This window comes from Labrus bergylta, chromosome 9 (assembly GCF_963930695.1).
Source record: "Labrus bergylta chromosome 9, fLabBer1.1, whole genome shotgun sequence".
NCBI lineage: Eukaryota > Metazoa > Chordata > Actinopteri > Labriformes > Labridae > Labrus > Labrus bergylta.
In genome coordinates, this window is record NC_089203.1 from 14,020,288 (window position 1) to 14,040,023 (window position 19,736).

Here is a 19,736-nt window from a genome sequence, read left to right on the forward strand (position 1 = left end):
TAGTTCTTGTGCTCCTCAGATAGCCTATACTGTATGCCACATCTGCTTTTAAATGCTTCCGCTCCATGCAGAGGGTTGTGCAGATGGTGGAGGTAAACTCAGATGATATGTGCAGCAATACAGGTATGAGCTAGGATGTGTAATGTGTCCAACAGAGCATTGTGAAGGAAACAGCTACAATATGCCCATAACCACAGCTTCATTGCCTTTATTAATTGATGCATTACTGAACTTTTCCTTATTCGGTACAGCAAGAAATGGTCAACTCCCATCCTACAGTTTCCCACAGACACTGTAGCTGTCGCAATTATTGTTTACCTTTTTTTAAGTAGAAATTAAGAATTAGGTTGTATTTAAGTCTAATTTTGGTACATTGTTTATATGTTTTAGTTCATTTAATTAAATACAAGTGATGTTTTATTCAGAAGTTACCTTTACAGTCACGTTGGACTGCTCTCGCGAGAATTTAGAGTCACAACAGCCCCACAAGCATGGACTCACTCCAATTAAAGTTGAACTTCAATTCTCTCTTAACAGCATGCAGCCAAAGAGGTAATTTAATTGATTTCATTTGTATTTTACTTTTGGTTAACTGTTATTACATTAATCACACGCTATGCATGTTATTATTTATGTTTGCTTATATTGTTTAATAATTGTTGTGTTTCACGGTTTAGTTTTGACAGTGGATTTGAGGAAAGCTCTTAATAAACCTGTAGCAAGGAAAACAGAAAAGCTGCCAGAACACTAATAATACTTTGGTCACTTAATTTATTTCCAGTCATTTGACCGAGTAGACAAACAGTAGTTCAACATTGCAATACCAGTCTTCCTCTGGTGTTGGCAGTCTAGGGAAGAGGGCATTCCAGCAGCGGCATTTCTTTAAGTCACATTTGGTCCGTGTGTATTTTGTAAAGGTTCCTATGATTTAATAGACATAGCTAGCAGTGTACAGGGACTGCATGGAGGCCTGGCCAGCTGAGTCTGTGGGCTTGTACTCTCCTTTGGAGGCCAGGCCATTGATCTGTAGAGACAGGGGGGGGGGGGGGGGGGGGGGAGTAAGAGCAAAGTTAAATCTGAGTGTTAATGATCAGCCAGGTTAGATAAACCACATTAGTGCAAGACTGAAGAGACCAAAGGCTTTTAGAATGAATCATTTACAGTCAGTAATAAACTGAATAACACACGATAAGCGCCATTGTAACAACCATTTTCAGCACAGTCAGTAAGTACAAATTGATAAGCATGATTGTTTTGTCAGTCTTAATAGCTGTTCACGCTCTCTAGGGTTACCTTGGCCCTGTTGCAGAAAGTTTCCTGCGCAGCTGCTTTGTTGGCAGCTTTGCCCTGCCAGGCTGCGAGAGTGGAGGCCTGAAGTGCACGGCCGTAAGAGAAGGTCAGCTTCCAAGGGCGATGGAGGGGCACCTGGTTGATGGCATTCAAGTTGAGGGAGGCCTCCTCCTCGCTCTGACCTCCAGACAGAAAGCAGATTCCTGGAGACACAGAATCAAGCATGCTGTCATTCACTCCGCAATGACTTAAGATCTACTCCCTTTACTTAAACTGGTTTGTTCAAAAAGAGATGAGGCCTTTAGTCTCTTACCGGGAACAGCAGCTGGGACAGTGCGTCTCAGGGCGGTCACTGTTGCCATGGCAACCTCCTGAGGGGTGTACTTCTTAGTGCAGGAGTGTCCAGCGGTGACCATGTTAGGCTTGAGCAGAGTGCCCTCCAGGTACACATGGTGATCAGAGAGAGCCTTGTACACAGCAGCCAGAACCTGGACATGAGGGGGCCGATTTATTAGAACAAACATTTTAGAATATAATCTGACGTGTACGAATCACAGAGGATACACCAACCTTCTCTGTGGCGTACTGGCAGCGCAGCAGGTCATGGGCGCCGTCAGGGAGGATCTCTGGCTCCACAATGGGCACCAGGCCATTCTGTTGGGGGGAACATAAATCTAAGTGTAAGATGAATTACTCCCAGGCAGTAGTTTGGACCACACTGCAGTCAAGTGATTTCTTTAGAGTGGGGCAGCGCACACACCTGTTGGCAGATACTGGCATATCTGGCGAGGACATTGGCATTTTCTGCAATGCTGAGAGCAGAGGGGCAGCCGTCTGAGATCTTCAGCACGCACCTCCACTTGGCAAAGTCACAACCATCCTTCTTGTACTGAGCACAGCGCTCTGAGAGGCCATCAAGACCTGTTAAAAAAAGAATGTTAGCACCCACAGTCGTTTTGAATCATGGTACTGAAAATAAAGAGTGTAGATTCGGATTGAAAAAGGCTCGTACTTGAATTGACTCTAAAGATTATTTACCTTGTGTGGTCGTCTCTCCATCTGTTCCATTAAGACCCGCTGTGCCTTTGTCCACCTGATGCAAGGAAAGCAAACAAAGTCATTAACTAAACAAGGGTAAACAACTGAGCTTAAGATGCACACAGCTTGCACACTCCTCACCTTGATGCCGACGACAATACCCTTATCCTTGATGACCTGGGGGAAGAGCTTGCCACTGTCTGATTTCTGGTATAGTGTCTCGTGGAAGAAGATGACTCCGCCCACACTGTTCGCGATGGACGGATCAGAGGAGAACAGGAGGTCACGGAAGAAGCGACGGTTCTCCTCTGTGTTCTCCACTTTGATGTTCTGGAGACGCTTCGCCATGGTTCCTTGATGAAAGAAGAGGGTGTGCAAAAAAATAAAAATACAAGTGTCAAACTCCGCGACCCTTGCCACAGAATAACATTTGAGATCGTCCGGCTCACCTGTTGATTCATCTGCAGCCAGGATTCCCTTTCCTGGAGCCACAATCCTCTGAGCGATGTCAGAGAGCTCCTTCTTTTGCTCAGGAGACAGCGATGGGAACTGGTGAGTCATCCTAAGAGAAAACAAAACATTTAGCAGGTGATTAGAAACATGTCAAGACTGTAACAGGTATGAGGAAGATGCTTTACCCTTTTTTTTTCTTTTTTTTTTCCAAACACAATGAACCTTTGCACTCTGACTTCCTGCTTCTCTTGCAACACCTTTGCTAATATTTGGCTTGCATGACAGAAAGTACTTTGGCCCTCAAACAGATAAGTTCTGCCCTAGTTCAGATGTTCATCAGTAGTTTTTTTTTTTTTTTTTTTTGCTGCATGATGATTTCCCAATAGTTTCTGCAGAAAACCCAAAACACTGAGATTCATATGAAGGCTCACAAGTCACGAGCATTAATTGTACACAAATCATGTGTGAGAGCATAAACGGCAAGTTAACATAAACGCGGATGTGTTCCCTTTCAAATATTTGCACAAACTAAAAGACGCCCACAGACATTTAAACTATTGCAGGACACACGTCGATTTAAAAAAAAAAAAAAAAAAAAAAAAAAAAAAAACATTTAGAAATCAAATAAAGACCACTTTATGGCAGAAACATCTAACTTTATCAGTGTAACTCACTACAAAGTTAAGACTTTAAAATAACTCCAGCTGAAATAACCTACAAAGATGCATCTGTAGGCTCGGCTGCTGCACACTTGGACACATGATGAAATCCGAAGACAAGTGTTGCACAAAACAAGGCAACACGGTTGAGTTCACTTTGCATTTAAGAAATTGACTTTAGCATCCACAATAGTTATTTAAAAAAAAAAAATACCTCAACGACTTACTTTGGAATTGTATCAAACAGCGATGTGCAACAGAAATTGTAGACGGCCGCGCAGCCTCCAAGCAGTGTGTAGACTGTTTGAGAAGGCCGACAAGTTGGCACAATCCTGTATTTATCACGGAGGAGGTTCCCGTGATGTGGCGGGGCGTGTGTCAGTCCCGGTTACACAATTGGTCCGGACATAGACAGGGGCGGTGTTAGTACCGGGCTTCAATGCTCCACTGTGGACTTTAGGCCCAGGACCGGGGGCGGATGAGTTACAAACAAATAGGGAACATGGTGTTGTTATCTGAGAAGTTATAAAAAAATCAGAATACACATGCACACGCCCCTTTTCTGCTCACTGTGAAGTGAGAAAACAACTAGATGTAAAGTGAGAGGCCTGCTGCAGTTGCAATTCAGGTTTCTTTGTTTCCTATGTCCTCATGAAGGTGTCAATTGCAATTTACACCAGATAGGGCCTTTATGTCTGTTTTTTTTCTCATATGTGTGTAAGAACATAAAGTTTAGCCAATGCCATGTTCTGATTGATAATATCTGCAATGTCACTATTTAGCTCTGAAAAAAAAAGCAGCATCAGCACAATCATGCCTCGTGTTCAGTTTGTCCATGATGATAAGCAGCTTTTATCATGTGTGGCTGTATGTTTGGTATTGGTACTTTTTGTTTTTGTATTGTTGCTGCCTCAGTGTGAGGGTTACAGTTTTCTTTGCGATACATTTGTTATATCGTTTTTAATCAATTAGTCGCCTGCTGTAGGTAATCTTATTCCATATGTGTAATGTGCCCACGAATTAAACAGCCATCTGATCTTCATCTTTCTGCACATCTACTCAACAGGCACTAGATAACAGTAGAGTGCTCTCACTTTTCCCTGAGTTACCTCAGCAGGTTGGGGTATTTGAACCTAAAGGCTGCCGATCTGCAACATACAAATAATCACAAGGCAGCTTTTACGCAAGCTGAACTCTGCACCATGAGCAATGTTCACTGTGGTAGTGCAGGTTAGAGATCAGTCTCTTTCTGTGACTTTCTTCGTACACAAGAACTGACTGTGAAAAGATACAGAAGTGCAATTTCTTGCCCAGACTTGTTTGTTAGAAGAAAAAAAAAAGAGGAAGATCAGCAGCACACTGTTCAACTCCCAATGGGCGATGTTTCGATCCAGAGTATTTTATTCAGGCCCTTAATAAAGTTGTTCATTGGGAGCTAATTATTGGGCGGACCTTGTTTTTCCTCTTATTTTTATTTTTTATTTTTATTTTTTATAAGGTGATGCAGAACAATACAAGACAAGTGAGGGACATGACAAGAGCAAAAGTATGTAGGAGACAGGGGAGACACGACGATACAATGCACAGCATAGACAAAGACAAAACAGGCAAGCAGGGAGTAATAATAACGTTTTGCAATTTTGTATGTTGAGGGTGTTGAAGGGCCCTGCTTGTGTGTGTGTGTGTGTAATTCAAGTGTATGCTTGTATTTTTTTTTTTTACCTTTCCTTCTTCCCTTCCTCTATACCCCATTCCTATTTTTGTCCTTCTTCTTTCCTTCATTCCATTTTTCTTTTCTTTCTTTTTTTTCTATTTATTTATTTTCCTTCTCCTCATTTTTCTTCTTTCCTCCCCCTCTTTCTTTCTATATTATAATTTCCTCTTATTTCTGCAGTTTATACAGCTTTTGTCCTCCATCTGTATGCATTTTGCTTGAACACACGTTTTGGTTTTTTTCAGACTTGTTTGTTAACCAGCAAAAATAAGGGAACTATATCAAAGAAAGAACATCGGAGGGATGTTGGTTTCTAGTTTGACGCAAGAGAATTGTCACAATTTCCGAAAGCAATGCCATCATCATGCCATGGACCTGTTCAAAATACATCCAACATTGCAAGTAAACAAATATCTAACTATGAAACAATTTTGGTAGAAGGGGAAGACAATTCAATAAATCAAATACATTCATGTGCATTATTACAAATAGCAGTCCTAATTAAGCTACGGTCTTCCACTTTATTGGGTTAGAACCATAGACTGTAAGGTTAGAACATAATGTCTAGAAAATGTATGTTTAATTATTTAGCCTACATGAATTAGGCTGCACCAAACACTATTTATGGGGCTGCAACAAAACATGCAGAGAAACCTTCCAGGGGCAAAAAAAAACAAACACTATAGTTATTTTGTCAGTTGCTTATTAATATATTTTTTTTTCTGAATTTGCATCATAAAGTACAGACTAATCTTTGTTCTTCAGTGTAATGTAATGCTGTGGCTCATCTTGTGAAGGGGCCCTGTTTCAAATTCTAACTCTAAGACCAGTGTTTTGTTTTTTTGTGCTCAAATGATGCGTCTGTGGTTAGATTCCTGCATTTTGAGCCACAGATGCCAAGCAGTAAATCTTAGTTTCCCCCAGATGTCTGAGTTGCACTCGGTTGCACTCGGTTACACTCGGTTGCACTCGCACACGTCGGGTGTTGTTTCTTCTCCGCGGCGCTAGGTGTCGCCATGACAACCAAAGACGGTCCCTCCCACTGACCGGTAACATTTCCGTTTCCGCGAGGCAAGGAGTTGCAACAACAACAGCCACAGACAGATTTAGTTCAATATAAAACCCTTAATATAAGAAGCGGTAAGAATCAGCAAAGTATTTATAAATGAGAAAACACGTAAAAGTAAACGCACACATCTGCTGGGTCAGATTTACCCCTCCGGTGTGTTAACGACCGGCGAAGCTAGCGGGTAGCTAAAGGCTAACATCCGGCTGGTTGAATCAACTTGTTCAGACTTTAAAATCGTTTTTAAAATCGTTTCATGTGTGTACGTTTTTTTACTGCTCATTATTAAGGTAAATCTAGTCGCGTTTATACCACATCGAACATGTGTGTCGTCCCTTAAACTGAATCTTCACAACCACTTCAAAGTCTCCCATCAGTTCATTCATTCGGCGATGTTTCTCTCTGTGTTGTTTCAGGTGTCTGAAGATGTCGGGACAGAAGCGTCCTGCAGACCCCGGCAGTGCCTCCTCGTCGTCGTCGTCGTCCGGTGCTCCGCCTGAGAAGCGGAGGGAGAGGGAGGGAGAGGATGGAGGTCCCGGGGTCAGCGCGGCTGCTGGGGGGAGCACCGCGGTGACAGAGACGGTCATCAAACTCGGAGGAGTGTCCAACTCAGTGAGCCCTGTCTTTATGATCCCCCCCCCCCCCCCCCCCTCCCCTCTTTAGTGTTTATGAAATATCCACACGTTTTGTTTGCTCTCTGTCTGTGCATTTATTGTTTGAAACAATTACAGGAGGAGCAAGACATCAAAGCCCTCCAGGCGAAGAATCGAAAGTTGGGAGAATCCCTTGATCTAAGACAGGTAAATGTTTTTCCTTGCCTGTAAAAAAAAAAAAAAAAAAGGTGTACATGCATGCTGTTGTTCTGAGAAAGTTATCTTGGCTTGCAGGTGATTGAGGACGAATTGCGAGAGCGAATTGAGAGACTGGAGACGCGTCAGGCTACCGATGATGCCAGTCTGCTGATCCTCAATAGATACTGGAACCAGGTAAACGAGTTCAGACAAGGAAGCAACACATGACGATGACTTCTTCCTCATTTCACAATATTTCTCTCCTGCGGAAGTTAAAACTGTCAAAATGTGTTTGTTTTTTTTCCCCCATCAGTTTGATGAAAACGTCAAACTAACAATCAGGCGGTATGACCAATCAACCAGTGAGCCTGAGAAACCTCTGGCAAGCGAGGGGCGGAGCTTGAAGCCAGATACCCCAGAACCCGATGGCGACTCCAACCAGGAGAGGGCAAAGGACAGAGGTAAAGATGGAACTGAGGCATGGTCATGAAATTGAAAGTACTAATGTGTTAACGTGTTACAAAACATGTCAAAAACAACCCCCCCCTTCCCCCCCTTGTGTTATTGGTTTTCATTCAGGCCACCCGGGAGAGACAACCAACTCCTTCTTAGCCACACTGGCAAGTAGCAGCAGCGAGGAGATGGAGGCTGAGCTTCAAGAGAGGGTGGAGTCCAGCCAGAAGCAGGCCAATCATGTGGTGGAGATCTATGAATGTCTGAGGAGCACAGTGGATAAACTGAAGACAGAGCTGGACTCTGGAGCGGATGAGATGAAACAGAGAGCAGGTTTGAGTTGAGGAGGACATGCCATTGCAATAAAACGCTTTTTTGAAGTAATGCATTCCTAGTATTTCATGAAAATTTCTGGATAGGCTTTGCCAGAAATGTTCCTTATTTGCCTGTCTACATAAGCACCTCCCTGCAGTAGACTTTCTCTGTTAGAGGGGAGGGGGGTCTGAGGAGGCAGGGTTCTTTTTAAAAAATGATGGCTGAAGCAACAGAGCCTGGAGCTGTGGTGATATTTTTTGCCCGAAATATCAATTGAACATTCTCAAAGTGTCAATGAAGAGTGCTAAAGAACATGCTTGCAAGCATCTTCACTTAGACGCGCAAGACAATCTCACCGGTCGCACTCAGGTCCCATGATATAAACGTCTCTACCTCTTCCCCCTTGCATTGCAGTGAATCTTCCTAAATATTAACTGTGCTGTGTTCACACATCGGCTCACCTGACTTCACAGAGGTTGTAGTAGTTGTGGGTCTGGTAGGGAGAAGTCTGGTTAAACCGTGGGTGAAAAACAATCGGACATACTACAGTCTTACCTTCCCAACAGACACAGGTTCAGCAAATAGTTTTGACTAATGACAGAATTAAATTTAGTGTCTACACCCTTATAATGGGGGCAGCAGTAGCTCAGTCTGTAGGGACCTGGGTTGGGAATCAGAGGGTCACTGGTTCAAGTCCCAGCACAGACCAAGCCCAGAAACCAGCCTGGCAGCTGGAGAGGCGCCAGTCCACCTGCCAAAGCACCCCTGAGCAAGTCACCCAACCAGCAACCACCATGGGCAGCCCCCCCCACCCCAAGATCCCCCCATCAATGCACATCCATAGGATTGTATTTGTGTAGCATGTTTACTAGACAGAGTGTAAAAACAAATTATTAATGCAATTGTTTCTTGTCTTTCAGAGGGCAGCCTGTGGCAGGTAGCTTCCAATCTGAACTCTCTCTTGACCCGGGAGAACAAGCGGCTGCAGCAGCTGACAGAGGACCTCAAGCAAAAGTACAGTCAAATGACAAGCGAGGTACAAATCTAATCTCCTTTCATTATTAACTGTTAACTGCAGAATGCCCTCTATCTGCCCTCAGCTCAAGCCAACATGAACAGTTATCAGATAACAATTTGGGCTAAGAGATATTTCTATTAGTTATTAAGATATTAATTAGTTATTAATGTTTAAATTCCCGCCTTGTCCAGACCCGGCCTTTGGGTCGTGCAGCTAACAAAGCAGACCAGCGCGTCGGAGAGCTGCAGGTTTTGATCGATGAGCTCCAGTGGGACATGGAGAAGATCCGCCGCAGAGAGAACAGACTGAATGCACACCTGAGCGAGATCCTGGAAAGGGTGAGTTAATGTCGATCATCCTCTGATTGTCTCTCTTTGTGTGTCAATAATAGGGTTTGTACATGTCTTGCTGTTCATGTTAAAGTAACACCGTCTTTAATGCTCCAGGTGAATAGTAAAGGCTACAAAGTGTGTGGAGAGGCAAGCAGCGTCTGTGGAACCATCACTATAAACAAGAGAAAGGTAGGATTTCTATTGAAACGTTTTGATCGATTAAGGGAAAATGTTTAGTGGGGAAACTCTGACAAATTCTTAATTTTGTAGCTTTTCCACCACTTTTCCTGAACTCAGTTTTACCTTCTCTTAAGTTTGAGGAAATGAACAGTGAGATGGACGAGAGCAGGGAGCTGGCAGATAACCGCCTCATCGAGCTGCAGAAGCTCCAGCAGGACCTGCAGAATGTGCAACAGGAGAACAACAGCATGAAGGTGGGCTTGTGATTTGCACTCACTGTATTTTTACCCTTTATTTGAAAACGATCCATTACAGTATTAGGGTGTTCAATTAAGTATGTTAGCAAGAACTGCTTATTCAGCTGCTAAAGCACTTTTGCTCTTTGCATTTAATTTACTGCAATGATTAAACTCATTCAACACAGGGAAACTGTGGGGTGGGGGGGGGGGGACATGTACTACTATAGCTACTGCTATGTATCACCACATGATAATCATTTTTGTTTCGATTGTGTCCTTGCAAACGCACATCTGAACACTTTTACCTCACAGGTTCCTCGAAGTTGTAGCAAAACTCACAGTGCCACCTGGTGGTTAATACTGTAATTTTTTTTTAAAATTCTAAAAATCTCTGCTTCTCTTTCTTTCCTTACTCTTTCTTCAGGCGGAGCTGATGAGTCGAGCAGAGAGCATGGTAAAAGAGACTTCAGAGTACCGCTGCCTGCAGTCGCAGTTTTCTGTTCTCTATAACGAGTCTCTGATCCTTAAGGCTCAGTTAGATGAGACGCGTGCTCGTCTCAACACTACCAGAACTGCAAGGCTTCGGCAGCTGGAGCACATGGAGGTAAGTCTTTGTATTTGTATGCACGTTTGTTTGTGTGTGCGTGCGTGCGTGCGTGAGACGGTGCATTTGCATTCACGTTTTCATGAGCATTTTTCATTTGTATTTAACAAAAGATTGGGGTTGGCTTAGATGGAAAAGTGGCCGGGTTGAAAAAGCAGAACAGTCAACGTGCAAATGAAAAGATTTGGCATATAAATCAAGGCATCAGAAAACAGCAGATGTGTGTGGAGCAATGTGGAGACTGTAACCTTTCACAAGACACAGTAACATACAACAAACCTGAAATGTTACCATCACTTTGTCTTACTCTTTTAGAGGAAGTTTAAGGGGCTTTCAGCCATGTCATCATATCGCACAATTTCTTCTACCATTGATGAAAAAGCACCTGACTGGAGCATGAGCACCACCTACTGCTTATGTTGATGAACTAACACTAGTGGATTGAATTGCGCATGTTTTCAACTTTTGAAAAAGAATGCTCTTTTATGTGGATGTAAACCTGGCTTGTGTCTTATCTGTGACCTCTTCCTACTCTCATCCCCTCCATGTGCAGAATGATGAGGTGGCTCTGCAGAGGAAGGTTCGTACAGAGGTGTTTCAGCTGGAGGACACTCTGGCTCAGGTCAGGAAGGAGTACGAGATGCTGCGCATTGAGTTTGAACAGACTCTTGCTGCCAATGAGCAAGCAGGTAACTACAGCAAGCGTCAGCTGGTTCAAAATGAGGAACGGGGTGAAAGGGGTGAATTGTGCCGAGAAGCTGTAAGCTAAGATTCACTTCCGCTCCTTGATGACAGAACTGTTTGATCTTTTGCCTCCCCCCCCCCCCCCCCCCCCCCCATCTTTCATGTTTAATTTATTTGTCTCTGTTTCACTCCAACCATTTCTCTCTCTCAGGTCCCATCAACAGAGAGATGCGCCACTTGATCAGCACGCTGCAAACACACAACCAGCAGATGAAAGGAGAGGTGGTGAAATACAAGATTAGGCTGAGAGAAACTCAAGCTGAGCTCAATCAAGTAAGTCAAACGGCGGTAGATAGAAAGTTGTTCATACGCTTTCACAGGCATTAGAAAGAGATTAGCATGGTGGTGGTTTGCAAGACAAGCCGAACACAGCAAAAGGTTTCACTGTCGCCTTTTTAGGTCCGCGCTTCAAAGGGAAACGCCATCCTCCAGTCTCAGTCGAGCACAGAGCTGGACGTGAAGGATGAGACGACCTCGCCTTCAATCACAGCCATTTCTGGGGAACCTGCGATCAAGACAGAGCCTGACAACGGCTCCTCAACACCCAGCAGCACAGGTAGCTAATACCTAGCGCGCTCTCTATGAAACGTTTGCTTATACTGTGAGATTTTAAAGAAAAATAAATCTTTTTCTTCAGGGTTTTTAGCGTTTTTAAACATCTGAAGACATATAACGACTGTCCTGTTTGGCAACTTCTCTTTCACTGTGTTGAATTTTTAATCTGCAGGGGCCTCAGTGAAAACAGAGCCCGGGGTAGAACCAGAAGCAACAGTAAAAGAGGACGAGAAAGAGGAGAAGAAAGAGAAGGAGGAAAAGAAAGAAAAGGATGTTCTGAAGAAGGAGGAGAAAGAGCGGGAGAAGGAAAAGGAGAGGCCGACACGCGGCGGTGGCGGTGTGATAAAGGAGGAGAAAGAGAAGCCGGGGAGTAGCAGCCAACCCGAGGAGTCGGCCGGGGAGCGCCTGTCAGTGGTTGGAGGATCAAAGAGGAAGGAGATAGAGCAGCTGAAGATTGTCAGAGCAGAACTCAAGTGAGTGGCATGTGTGGAGGTCTAAATATACGGTCGTCCATTTGTCAGCAAGCATTCAGTCATGCTAGGTCAAAGATGGTCAAAAACACCTTGATTAACACTTAAAACTGAATCAACTAAAGCATATACATTATAAAGGGGGAAATAGCCCCCCCTACAACATGAGTTATGCCAATCCCAAATTTTAATTTGACCTTGGGATAGATTGATTTTAAGAAAATATTGGCTATAACCACTGGCTGATCCTACGTCGAAATGTTTTGAAAGATTTTCTTTTTCTACACGCATCACAGTGGCCAACACAAGTGCCCCTTGTTTATTTCCTAGTATGAGTTGTTTTGTTTTTCTTAGTGCTATGGTTACTCTCTGTCAGCTCCAGGTTCTATCATCACAAAACAAAATGCCTACCACAACACTTAAGAAAGATATCTTCTGTTCTCTGATGAATCAGCAGCAATGACTCACACGGATTAGTAGACCCAGCCAGTGTAAACAAAACATCTCTGATAAATGGGTGCAAAAGTCCTGATTGTCTCCAAAACAATGTGCAGAGTTTTTACTGTTGGTGGTGTTGTTTGATTTCTTTTTTTTTTTTTTTATGGTGACTGCCCAGGAAAGCCCAGGAGTCTCAGAGGGAGATGAAGCTGCTGCTGGACATGTACCGCTCAGCACCGAAGGAGCAGAGGGACAAAGTGCAGCTCATGGCTGCAGAGAAGAAGTCCAAGTCAGAGGTGGTCATTCACACTGCATTCCAAAAAAAACCCCCGATATCCTGCTAACAGAGGTTTACTCACATCAGTGATTAAAGCAGGTGTTCACAAGCAGGAGAATGTATGATGATTGTGTGCTGATTTCAGGGAGAGGAGCTACGGCAGAGGCTGAGGGAGCTGGAGGAGAGAGAAAGGAGAGAGGGCAAGAAAATGGCAGATGAAGAGGCACTGAGGAAGATCCGCTCTGTGGAGGAGCAGATTGATATTCTCAATAAGAAGCTTTCAATAGCAAAACAGGTACAGTTGCTTGTCACCTTTTGATTTAGCGCACTTACAGCACCCTCCTTTGCTCTTTGACACACTGTCGCCCTCCTCTCCCCCTCCCTGCAGGAGGAGGACGCGCTCCTGAGCGAGATGGACGTGACGGGCCAGGCCTTCGAGGACATGCAGGAACAGAACATTCGACTGATGCAGCAGCTCCGAGAAAAAGACGATGCAAATTTCAAGTTGATGAGCGAGCGGATCAAGTCCAACCAGATCCACAAGCTCCTGAAAGAGGAGAAGGAGGAGCTGGCAGACCAGCTGCTCACTCTAAAAACTCAGGTGAGCCTCCATAAGGTGCAATGGGAAATAATGAGAGTTTGTGTTGGCTGTTTTTTTTTTCTTGCACAAACTGCCTACAGTCTTTTCTCACATTTTTTTCCTTTAAGTTGAACAGCTTGTAATGAAATAAAGTTGTATGAGCTGTATGAGCATTTTTTTCAGTTTTGTTGAACTTTATCTCGTAGCTCTTCTGCATTAACAGACTTTTTGTTGATTTCAGGTCGACGCCCAGCTTCAGGTGGTGCGGAAGCTGGAGGAAAAAGATCGCCTCCTGCAGGGCACCATCAGCACTGCAGAGAGAGAGTTGGCACTGCGAACACAAGCCTTAGACATGAACAAACGCAAGGTAAACACGTCGTTCTGTAGCGATGAGCCACAGCGACAGATTAACCTGTACAGACCACACTTGCCCTGTATATGATGCTGAGCATGAGAAGAAATGTCTTCTCATCTGTCTCTGTTGCTTCTCCAGGCACAGGACTCTGCGTCGCTGTCAGAGGAGGTGCGAACTCAGCTGGAGCAGGTTCAACAGAGGCTCAAGCTGGTCAGAGAGGAGGTGGTAGAGAACAGCATCTCCAGAGAGAAAGAGTCATTTAACGCCCGAAGAGCACAGGTAACAACAACAACAACACACATAAAGGCACAACGTTTAAAAATATGCCTAACTTTATGTCAGACAGAGATCTGTTGCCGGTTTGCATTACTTGCAGTTTCAGTTGAGGCTAACTATATAAATGAGCCTGCTTTGGGGTATCCATAATGTCTGTTGACAGATGAAAGTAAACTGGTAGAGACGTGCTTGTTTTACTCACAGCTGTTTACTTTGTTTCAGGAGGACATCTCCAAACTCAGGAGAAAGATCGAAAAGGCCAAGAAACCGGCTGAGAAAATCAGCAACGGAGACGATATCCTAAATGAAGAAATCAACGATTATAAGGTGAAACTACAAATAGTGATAACCTGCTCGTTTATTTCATCCTTCTTTAGCGAAAGCACAATGATCGGCATTACTGGAGCTGAACCTGCTGAAGAGAAGAACTCATTTCAGAGTCAGCTGTTATTGTATGATCTATACTCAGATGAATTATTAAATAGGTCCCCCCCTGCCCCCTACCTTGTTGCATGGAAGTTGCATAGGACAACACAATTTAGGTTTTTATAAATGGTGCTTATTTAACTTTCTAGATGAACATTAAAGCTTGAGCTCGCAGTTTCTGCACTGAATACAACAAAGACCAGAAGTGAGGGTTTGACTTGCTGGACTATTTATTTTCTCTGAGCAGTGTCAGTGCAACAAGTGGACAGCGCAGGAAGTTATTAGTCCCTACAACAAATCAGTCCTACCCACAAGAAAATAAATACTTTGATTTCATAGTAATGATTTCTCTAAGCTTTGGGCCAAGGCTATCTTTTTCCTCCCGTCTCCAGATTTTGGATCTAACCAGTTGCTCTTTGTGAGGGAAAGATAAAGGTGTTGTCAAGCTTTCCCCTCACTAAATAAGTAGCTCCAGCCTGAAATGCTGTAATTAGGAATATTTAGTCTTTGCGGGACAGTGTGATCACACTTTTATGAAACAGAAACACACACTAGAATACTTCCAAACCACTGCGTGAGGACTACACATTTCAGTGTAATTGTAGTCCATATTAAAAATCTAACAACCTGCTCACTCTCAGGATGTTTGTTTTTCTCTTCTCTGTACTCTCCATGGTCTCGAGAGTCTGTCATGGCCACATCAGGGTCACATCCAGCCTTCATGTCACGTGTCGAATCCACTCTTTACAAATCATTCAGCTCAGGACAAACAAAAAAGGGCTTCTCAGTTTGTTGTTCAACCACTCTCCCTCTCTCTCTCCAACCTTCTTTCTCCCCCCCCCAGGCACGTCTCACATGCCCATGCTGCAACTCTCGGGTAAAGGACGCTGTTCTGACAAAGTGCTTCCACGTCTTCTGCTTCGAGTGCGTCAAGACTCGCTACGACACACGCCAGAGAAAGTGCCCAAAGTGCAACGCCGCCTTCGGAGCGAACGACTTTCACCGCATTTACATCGGCTGAAGCTGCAGCAGTATGAAACGCTCAGGGGGAGGGAGACTCACCACTCTGAACATGGGACGCCTCGTCTCCTGCGTGTACAGGACACTTATCGGTGTGATATTCCGTGAGCTGCAGTGATGCTCTGAATTTAACTCTTTTGAAATAAATTCATTACCAGTGACTGAATCCATTTTCTTCATCCAGTATCCAACACTTCACTGTTTTCAAAACCGGTACAGGAACTATGAGTATGAGAGGCGCTAGATTCTGCAAATTCATCACATTCCAAGTGTGTGGTTTCTTTGTGCAAGTGTGTGAGGAAACAGGCAATTTACAAAGCAGCATGCTAATAAAAGATGAGAACAATACGAAAGCTTGTAGTGGATGTTTGTATTAAGTCAGTGTGTTGTACATACTGTTTGTCATTAGTGTTCCATTTTTTTTTTTTTGAAAGCTGCCTTTTATCCAAACTTTCCTGAAATCTAAAATCAGACTGCTTTGTAATTTTTGCTCTTCTCGTTATTAAACTGACATCTTAAGAGAAATGTGTCGCTACTTTTTTTTTTTTTTTTTTAATCTAACACAATGTATCAAACCCTCTCAATAACATTTAATGTGGAGAACACAAATGACACTTCATGTCCCAGTGTGCCGAATCTGTGTTTATCCGTGTGCAGAGCTCCCCTCCTCTTCCTCCCCCCTCCCTGAAGATGTAGACGTGTTTGCACACTGGAAACTGCCGGTGGAAACGCTGGAAGGAAGGGAGCGTCATGCGAGAGCAGCACTTTTTTTTTTTTTTTTTTTAAACATTGAGCAATATAATCCATCGCAGCAGAGCGTTTGATAGAAACTGAGACAGAAGGAGCTGCAGAGTTGATCGGCGTGGAGCTCAGGGCTGAATAAAGAGGCTTTAGGAGACTCGTGCTCGGCTCAGTGCCACCGAGTATATATATTTATTTTATTTGTTTTTAACCTTTTTGCTTTTTCTTTTTTTTTACGCGCAGAGAATATAACTTTTGGATACCCTCGTGCGCCGTATCTTTTCCCACTTACGTCTTTCTTGTGCGTCTTGCTTGACAATCACACATCTCCACGCCATTGGATCATCAAAGCCTTCAACAGTTTCCTACCAAATATAGACACTGTTAATGCTGCAGTGTCCTTGACGGAGCGGACCGGTGCCAAAGTTTAAAATTAAATTCTCAGACCATTTTGAGTCATTGGGGTTTTTTTTAAACAACAAAATTTGCTATTTGGACAGGAGCATCCCGTAGTTTAGCATCTGACTCTGGTCTTGTATTTTCTGCCTGGAAAAAGCAGCATGTTGCTTTGATACCGCTCTGACTGCTCTCAACAGAAGCCATTTTTAAGTCTTTGGTTTTCTGTCTGTAGTCGTTGAAGCTGATCGACCATCTCTGGCCTGCAGCATTAATCTGTTCACACAGATTCTTTTTTTTTTTTTTTTTTTTTAAAGAGCACATTTCATTTCCCTTTCGTTCTCACATTTCAAACAATGACTCTCTGCGCGTCTGGGCGCGGTGGATGTACCATGGCTCGTCTACTGCTGCTGCTCGGGTTGGCTTTGGTGGTTTTGGTCGGAGCTCAAGCCGAGCAGACCAAGCAGACCGAGGGGAGCCCACCGGCCGTCACCCTCGGGACTCTGATCACCGGGACCTGTCGGGAGGTGCAGCGGTACGCGGAGTCCGTGCTGGGGAGCGGAGTGATCCGATCAGTGGCTGAGGTACGATGGGGGAAGTGCACTGACGTTTCTGTCAAAGCACCGGGAAGTGGCTTTTTTTTTTCTCTCTCTCTCTTTTCTTATTTTTCTGGCTGTTTGGTCTAACTTCACTGTTTTCTCAATCAATATCACTAATTTTCCACTTCCAACCTTCTCATCTCTCTCCAATATGTCCTCACTCCCCCCCCCCCCACACATTCCTGTCCCCATGCACCTCAACTTGTTAATCTCTCCCCTGATCCCCTCATCTTCTCTGCCCTCATTTCGTGTCTTCTTATATCCACGCATCACTCCCCTCACCCATACACGTTTCTGTATCCCTGCTTCCACCCCTGCTGTGGCTCCCTTTCCTCAGAGTGCAGTGTTGTATCTTGAGTCATTTCTGGGTGAGGAGAACGTCTATACGGTGGCCATGGTAAGAAAAAAACCCAAAAAAAAAAACAACCCCTCCTGGGTGTCTCCATCTAGCCTGCCCTGAGTCCTCTCATGTGGCTTTGTTCTAGCTCATGTCACCCCCAAAAAGTTAGTGCCAAGTAGGAGCATGGCTGTGTTAAAAAAGTTTGTTCTGTACAGTGGTGTTTGCATGAGAGGCCACAGCAACGTCCAATATGTGTGCTTGTAGTGATAAGAGTCTGTTTTAGTGCTGGAAAGTTGACAGATGTTGTTCAACTTGACTCAATTGGTAGCTGTAGATGCAAAGTATAGGGTGTATACATAATCTATGTAAGATCTCCCTGAACTGAAATGCACCCCTGCAGTAAGTTCTAGTGAGAGTTTAAAACAAGACATTCATTTAGGAATTTTCATTCACTTTTTGGGCAAAAGTAATTAAAAAAAAAAAAACATTAACACTGCACACTGAACTGTTCTTCTAATATATCAAAAACATTATTTTAGCTGCCTGTCAGCCTTTCCGTCATCTTGTTAAATTCCTGTGAGCCATCAGTGCAGTTGTCAGATCTTGGGGAAAAAAAAAAACTTTAGCCTTGAACTGTCTTTCTGATCCAGCGCTTGAAAAATTGTTTGGATTTCTACCCTCTGCGACATTTGTATTTACCGTGCGGTGCTTAGTCAGTTTGGAAAGCTTAAATTAAATCGCAGCAGAAAGTAAATAAATAGTTTAATGTGCCTCAATAGCTCAGAGGAAGTCAAACAGAAAATTGGCGTAGAAGTTCCCCTGTAATGTGGGATACTTCTGCCGAGTTTTCCTCTTTTGCTGCATCACACCTTTTGAAAGTTTGTTGCCGAACTCCCGCTCTTCAGAATTTTAAGCTGATCAGTCCAAACTTAAAGTATTCATGTTCCATTAGTTTGGAAATAGAGCCTGAATATACCAAAAATGATTATGTGATCAGAGTGACAGACGCTTGACTCTTGCTTGGACATAGTGCTCTGTTCTCATGTATGTGTCACTGTGTAGCCCAACAGGTGCAGATAAGAAACTTGTCCAGCTTACTGGACTACCCTTGACCTTGCCTGACAAGGTCACGCACTGACTGTATGTGTGTTTTGTGAGATGTTTTGGGGGTTGGTGACAGTGACAGTACAGGAATAGAGAGGGGCACCATCCAGCTGTCACTTGCATGCACAGCTGTTTGTCCAAGTCAACAATACAAGACTTCTTCTGTCTTGAGGTGCAGCTTCAAGTCGCCGTAGTTTTTACAAAGTAGTCTTGCTGCTTGTGTAAAAATGAATGATGTGACTGTGCATAAGGGTCATGAGCATACATCTGTGTCGCCTGTGTCCTCTCTGCATGATTGTGGATGTGATGATCAGAATGCTTCCTCTCTTCATTGTTACTCTGTATAATAACATGTCTCTCCGCCCCGCCGCAGTTTTTTGAGATGGTGATCCGATTCCTGGCCGAAGGAGCGGCCAGCGGCCTGAACGTCATCGCCGTGTATGTCACAGAGATCCTCAGGGTCACAGGATTCGATGGTGGGTACCAGGATGGACGCTGTTCATGTGTTTAAGGCTTCTTTGCATGCTTTACTTTTTTGCTTCCTGTATGTGCAGCTGACAGAAAGTAAGAGTAGATGTGTGGCAATGATGGTTTGAAGCGCCAGTAAAAATATGCAGACTTGCCTCTCCCTCAAGGAATTTATCTGCCACTCCTTTTTCTTTTTTTTTTCAGCGTTAGTGTTTCCTGCTTAAGCTTTCAGTGTAACAGAAAGGTATTGTCCAGCTTCAGTCTTCATAAAAAAAAGCTTAACCTGGATTTCCTTCCTCCACAGCTGCAGAGACCTTGCCCCGCTTCACTCCAGAGGGTGTGGCTGCCATCGCCCAATGGGGTCTTTTGGCCCTCATTGGCTACTGGGTGCTGAACATCGTTCTCCGTTTGTTCCTCTGCGTGGCAAAGCGGGTGTTCTGGGTGGTGAGAACCGTTTTAGCGCTGTGGCTTTTCGGACTGATCGTGACGGACAAGACTGCCAGCGCAGACACCACAGCGGTGCGAGTAGGTGGCCTGGTGCTGGGATGCGTCGTGTTGACTCTGCTCACTTCAGGATCTGAAAACACTTGCACGGTGGAGCACAGGCTGAGCACCCTGGAGGGCCGAGTGAAGGCCGTGGAGAAGAGGAAAGTGGAGAAGTGACCAGAGAGGGGCTTCAAAATGGACAACGGTGGTGGTTATGTTGGATAAGAAAATAGTAACACTGATGGTTTTCTGTATGTGTGTCAAACTATTATTGGAAATAAAGTAACCTGAGGGATTTGTAACCAGAAA

General features: G+C 44.0%; 3 protein-coding genes across 5 annotated transcripts; 2 read left to right on the forward strand and 1 right to left on the reverse strand.

The window, feature by feature from the left end:
* Positions 1-754: 754 nt before the first annotated feature.
* aldob (aldolase b, fructose-bisphosphate) lies at positions 755-3,823 on the reverse strand. Its single transcript, XM_020645295.3, has 9 exons — positions 3,668-3,823; positions 2,778-2,890; positions 2,470-2,681; positions 2,329-2,383; positions 2,051-2,211; positions 1,861-1,944; positions 1,604-1,778; positions 1,294-1,493; positions 755-1,024 (listed from the first exon to the last, which is right to left on the reverse strand). The coding sequence occupies exons 2-9, from the start codon at positions 2,887-2,889 to the stop codon at positions 929-931; spliced, it is 1,095 nt and encodes a 364-aa protein (XP_020500951.1). The 5' UTR covers position 2,890; positions 3,668-3,823; the 3' UTR covers positions 755-928.
* Positions 3,824-6,172: 2,349 nt separating this feature from the next.
* Positions 6,173-15,818, forward strand: rnf20 (ring finger protein 20, E3 ubiquitin protein ligase). Of its 2 annotated transcripts, none has more exons than XM_020645331.3 (22): positions 6,173-6,294; positions 6,637-6,832; positions 6,952-7,020; positions 7,108-7,206; positions 7,325-7,472; positions 7,591-7,797; positions 8,700-8,815; positions 8,989-9,135; positions 9,244-9,318; positions 9,444-9,563; positions 9,973-10,152; positions 10,706-10,841; positions 11,048-11,169; positions 11,296-11,452; positions 11,624-11,924; positions 12,538-12,655; positions 12,782-12,931; positions 13,025-13,237; positions 13,458-13,583; positions 13,710-13,850; positions 14,070-14,174; positions 15,118-15,818. In XM_020645331.3, exons 2-22 carry the CDS (start codon positions 6,647-6,649, stop codon positions 15,292-15,294), a joined length of 3,093 nt encoding a protein of 1,030 aa, XP_020500987.2. In that variant the 5' UTR covers positions 6,173-6,294; positions 6,637-6,646; the 3' UTR covers positions 15,295-15,818. The 2 variants fall into 2 exon arrangements, with proteins under 2 accessions (XP_020500987.2, XP_065814807.1); XM_065958735.1 differs by having other exon boundaries at positions 6,207-6,510.
* A 308-nt stretch (positions 15,819-16,126) lies between these two features.
* Positions 16,127-19,736, forward strand: si:dkey-74k8.3 (BRI3-binding protein). 2 transcript variants are annotated; one of them, XM_020645279.3, is made up of 4 exons: positions 16,127-17,014; positions 17,367-17,426; positions 18,847-18,949; positions 19,246-19,736. In XM_020645279.3, the coding sequence occupies exons 1-4, from the start codon at positions 16,787-16,789 to the stop codon at positions 19,602-19,604; spliced, it is 750 nt and encodes a 249-aa protein (XP_020500935.1). In that variant the 5' UTR covers positions 16,127-16,786; the 3' UTR covers positions 19,605-19,736. The 2 variants fall into 2 exon arrangements, with proteins under 2 accessions (XP_020500935.1, XP_020500936.1); XM_020645280.3 differs by lacking the exon at positions 17,367-17,426 and having other exon boundaries at positions 16,130-17,014.

What these genes read in the sequence shown, in the direction of transcription:
- si:dkey-74k8.3 (XM_020645279.3), top strand. Translation starts at nt 16,787, where the DNA reads ATGACTCTCTGCGCGTCTGGGCGCGGTGGATGTACCATGGCTCGTCTA. An exon ending in TGATCCGATCAGTGGCTGAG is followed by an intron (nt 17,015 to 17,366) that starts GTACGATGGGGG and finishes CCCTTTCCTCAG; the next exon opens with AGTGCAGTGTTGTATCTTGA. An exon ending in ACGTCTATACGGTGGCCATG is followed by an intron (nt 17,427 to 18,846) that starts GTAAGAAAAAAA and finishes GCCCCGCCGCAG; the next exon opens with TTTTTTGAGATGGTGATCCG.
- rnf20 (XM_020645331.3), top strand. Translation starts at nt 6,647, where the DNA reads ATGTCGGGACAGAAGCGTCCTGCAGACCCCGGCAGTGCCTCCTCGTCG. An exon ending in TCAATAGATACTGGAACCAG is followed by an intron (nt 7,207 to 7,324) that starts GTAAACGAGTTC and finishes TTCCCCCATCAG; the next exon opens with TTTGATGAAAACGTCAAACT. An exon ending in TGCTCACTCTAAAAACTCAG is followed by an intron (nt 13,238 to 13,457) that starts GTGAGCCTCCAT and finishes TGTTGATTTCAG; the next exon opens with GTCGACGCCCAGCTTCAGGT.
- aldob (XM_020645295.3), bottom strand. Translation starts at nt 2,889, where the DNA reads ATGACTCACCAGTTCCCATCGCTGTCTCCTGAGCAAAAGAAGGAGCTC. An exon ending in GGCTGCAGATGAATCAACAG is followed by an intron (nt 2,682 to 2,777) that starts GTGAGCCGGACG and finishes TCTTTCATCAAG; the next exon opens with GAACCATGGCGAAGCGTCTC. An exon ending in CTTTCTGCAACAGGGCCAAG is followed by an intron (nt 1,025 to 1,293) that starts GTAACCCTAGAG and finishes CTGTCTCTACAG; the next exon opens with ATCAATGGCCTGGCCTCCAA.